General features: G+C 50.7%; 1 protein-coding gene across 1 annotated transcript; it reads left to right on the top strand.

Moving 5' to 3' along the window:
- Nucleotides 1–211: 211 nt before the first annotated feature.
- On the top strand, nt 212–1,644 carry LOC136529542 (uncharacterized). Its single transcript, XM_066522621.1, has one exon. The coding sequence runs from the start codon at nt 437–439 to the stop codon at nt 1,181–1,183; it is 747 nt and encodes a 248-aa protein (XP_066378718.1). The 5' UTR covers nt 212–436; the 3' UTR covers nt 1,184–1,644.
- Nucleotides 1,645–3,426: the final 1,782 nt, after the last annotated feature.

Consider the following 3,426-nt stretch of genomic DNA (forward strand, 5'->3'; position numbering starts at 1 on the left):
TCAAAACCTTTTATTTTTCGACAAGGCGTCGAACTGATTCAGTCATTGGTTAGACCTCTTCTTCCTCCCTAGAGAAGAAAACGAATTAGAAGAAAGGTTTATGTTGCCATCGCCATCGTCCACGAAGACGCCAAGAACTAACGTGCGCCAATCGCGGCTTCTCCTCCAGCTAGTTAACCTCCCTAACCTTCTGTGCGGCTTCTCCCCCAGCTAGTTAACCTCCCTAACCTTCTGTGCGGCTTCGCGCGCCCCCCATGCAAGAGAGGGCGAACGAAGCTGCTCCTCGTCCTCCTCCCGCCTCCCTCATAATTTCCCCCGGCTACACCCTCTCCATGCCATTCACCGGTATAAACCGCCGCGCGAGGCCACCCGCCCGCTTTAGGCTTTACCGCTTGCTGCACCTGATCCCGCGACGACCGACGAGGGGCGCCCGGCCATGTCGTCGTTGTCGCTGCGGTTCCTGCGGCCCACCAAGAACGGCGGCGGCGCCGGTGGCGGGGACGATGGCGGCAGCGGCGGGTACTTTGACGGCGTCGCGCTGGAGGTGACGGTCCTGTCGGCGGACTCGCTGCGCCTGCCGCCGTCCTACTCGCCGCTGCCGCGCCGGCTGCGGCCGTACGTGACCGTGTCGTCGTCGGACGCGCCGGGCTCGGCCTGCAGCACGGCGGTGGCGCCGGGAGGCGGCGGCGGCGGCGAGCACGCGTGGGGCGACACGCTCGTCGTCCCCGTGGGCGCGGGCTTCCTCGAGGGCCACGCCCACGTCCACGTCGCCGTGCTGTCCGAGCCCGCCTGCCGGCTAGTCGGCGCCACGCCGCTGGGCTGGTGCGGCATCCCCGCGGCCGACGTGCTCGACGGCCTCCGCCCGCCGCGTGCGCTCCGCCGGCTCAGCTACTCGCTGCGCTGCCCGCGACGCGGCGGGGTCGGGGGCGCACCGGGCCCGCCCGCGTGGGGCCACGGCGTCGTGCACCTCGCCGTGCGCGTGCTCGGCCTCCGCGACGACGCGCCGGCGACGACGACGGCTGGTGCGGCCGCGGCCACCACGACGCCGGTGCCGGCGCCGGTGCAGCAGGGCTGGTGCCGCGTGGCGATGGGCATCCCGGTGTCCGGGGCGTCGTCCGCGGCCGCGTCTGCCGTCGTCGGGATGCCCTTGTCGTCGTGGGGCGCCAGCGCCACGTCACGGTGAGGGCGCGCGGCGGCAGAGGATGGTTGGATGGATGAAAGGAGGATCGGAGACGACGACTAGCCGTGGAAAACCCGTGGAACTTTTGCCGTCGATGTCGATCAGCGAGCTCGGTACGACCAGGTCGTGATCGGGGCTTTTCCCGCGTCACGACGAGTAATAGGAATAGCGGCTGGAAAAGGAAGGTAGTGCGTTGGTCAAAACGGCGTGCCTTCCATGCAGCTACCTAGATATATGTGGCCGCCGCTGAGGCTGGCGTGTGGGACCGGGCCGGTGTACATGTAAGAAAGTCCATGATTAGTGGATTCGTAATTGTAAATGTCTGCTATTTATTTTGAGACTAACTAAAGGTATGCATCACGTCCAAATCAAAGTCAGTCTTGATATGTGCCCTCGACTAAAAATATACGATAAACAATTGTCAAGATTATTGGGACTTTCATTTGAGTGGTTGAGAATTTGCTTTAGAGTTAGAGAGTGAAATAGAGGGAGAGGCTCTTGTCCTGTGATTTTGTCATCCAAAACTTTAATTTGTTACTATCATAATGTATCGGGTAGCGGTGTTGTTGGCTTTTAGGCCATTTTCGTGTTTCTGGCGGGCGCGCCAATGCGCTGGAACTTAACTGTCTTTGAACACTTTATGATCAACAAAGCGGGGAAACCTTGCCTTTAAAAAAAAACTTTAATTTGTTAGGAGCGTTTTTTCTTACTACAATGCCACAGAGATGATCTTTTCGTGCAGGCCGAGTTTTGCTAGGGGCTGCCGATATCCCAACATCTAGAACTAATCAAAAATTCAATTTCGTGGTTCAATCTCCCTATCTCCGTGAGCATCTCCGAAAAACTGAGGCAATAGATATCGAGATTGATGAAGCCACTACACGTGCCTTAGTGTCAACAGGCGCATTGCCTACCACTGAAATAGTAATGACGTTAAATCTTGAAATAAATCCGAAAAAATACGAGCATCCGTATCAAGTTGAGGACTTAGAAACCTAGGTGGATAGGTTCGACAAAAAAAAAACTAACCAACTAAGCTACACTAAATTGACAATGTTTTGGGAACCTTGAAACTTGTTCATATGGTTTGAAGCCCAACACTTATCCCATAAGTTCTTCCCTCCCAAAACCCCCTATTTTCTTGCCTCTTTTGGGGGAATTCTTAAAGTTCTTTGAGCAAAGGTTATTGAAGATTTATTGACGATTCTCTAGCTGCTATGAGATCATGGGAATATATCAGGGTGTACCATTGAAAACATTTGCTACGAGCACCTTCAGTTCCATGTTTTGTGCTTTCTCGTGGAGACCCCAATTTGAAAGAGAAATTCTTGAATTCATTGTAAAGCCTGGACCTCTCACCACACCTAGCACGAGATCAACAAACAACTTCAAACTCATTTACTCCACTCTCCAACTCCTGCTTTGTTTTGAGAGATCTTTGAGTGGAGATTGAATTGGGACATCTTGTGTGACTCACCAAGCCAATTTAGTTCCTGGGCATCTTGGGCCACTGCTCATATTTATTAACTTGTCACTTATTTTAAGTAGTCACCTATAATATACCTACATCTTCTAGCATCACTTGTACTAGGTTGTCATCCCTAATGATGGTGCCAGAAATACTTATTGGTACTACATAGCATTACTACTAGAATAATACTAAGTAGTTCTTTATTAATGTATGTGACTAGGAAGAATAGATGTGAATATATGAAAGGAATCTGCAAGCACACATATAATCATACCATTGTAGCACTTCACCCGGGAGTATTCTAGGTATCGTTATTTATATTTTTACCACAGAGAAGGTCTGGCACAAACATGTATTGATAACTTATGTTATTGATGGAGAAATAAACTATAACCAATGTTCCACTCAAAATAGAGGTAAGTCATAGGATAAGATATATGATAAGTATTGACTAATAATAATGATAAATCACTCAGAGTACTTCTTTCTATGGCATTAGCATGGTCAGGTAGAATATTAGAGGAATAATTCCTAAGTCATTCTTAATTACAAGTCAAAGCACACATTGATTAGTGCAATTATACCTAGTAGTCATTGCTAAGATCATCTTCATATGTACACATAAGGGATATTACTAAGAAAGATTAAGAACAGAGCTTGTTCTTCCTTCATAACCGGACCCTACGTGCGCCTATATTCGGAGAGTGGACTATAAAGGACTCAACGATAGTGTCATATCCGTGATCTACCACATGACCCAGAATATAGGGTGTAT

Source organism: Miscanthus floridulus, chromosome 19, assembly GCF_019320115.1.
Source record: "Miscanthus floridulus cultivar M001 chromosome 19, ASM1932011v1, whole genome shotgun sequence".
Taxonomy (NCBI): domain Eukaryota; kingdom Viridiplantae; phylum Streptophyta; class Magnoliopsida; order Poales; family Poaceae; genus Miscanthus; species Miscanthus floridulus.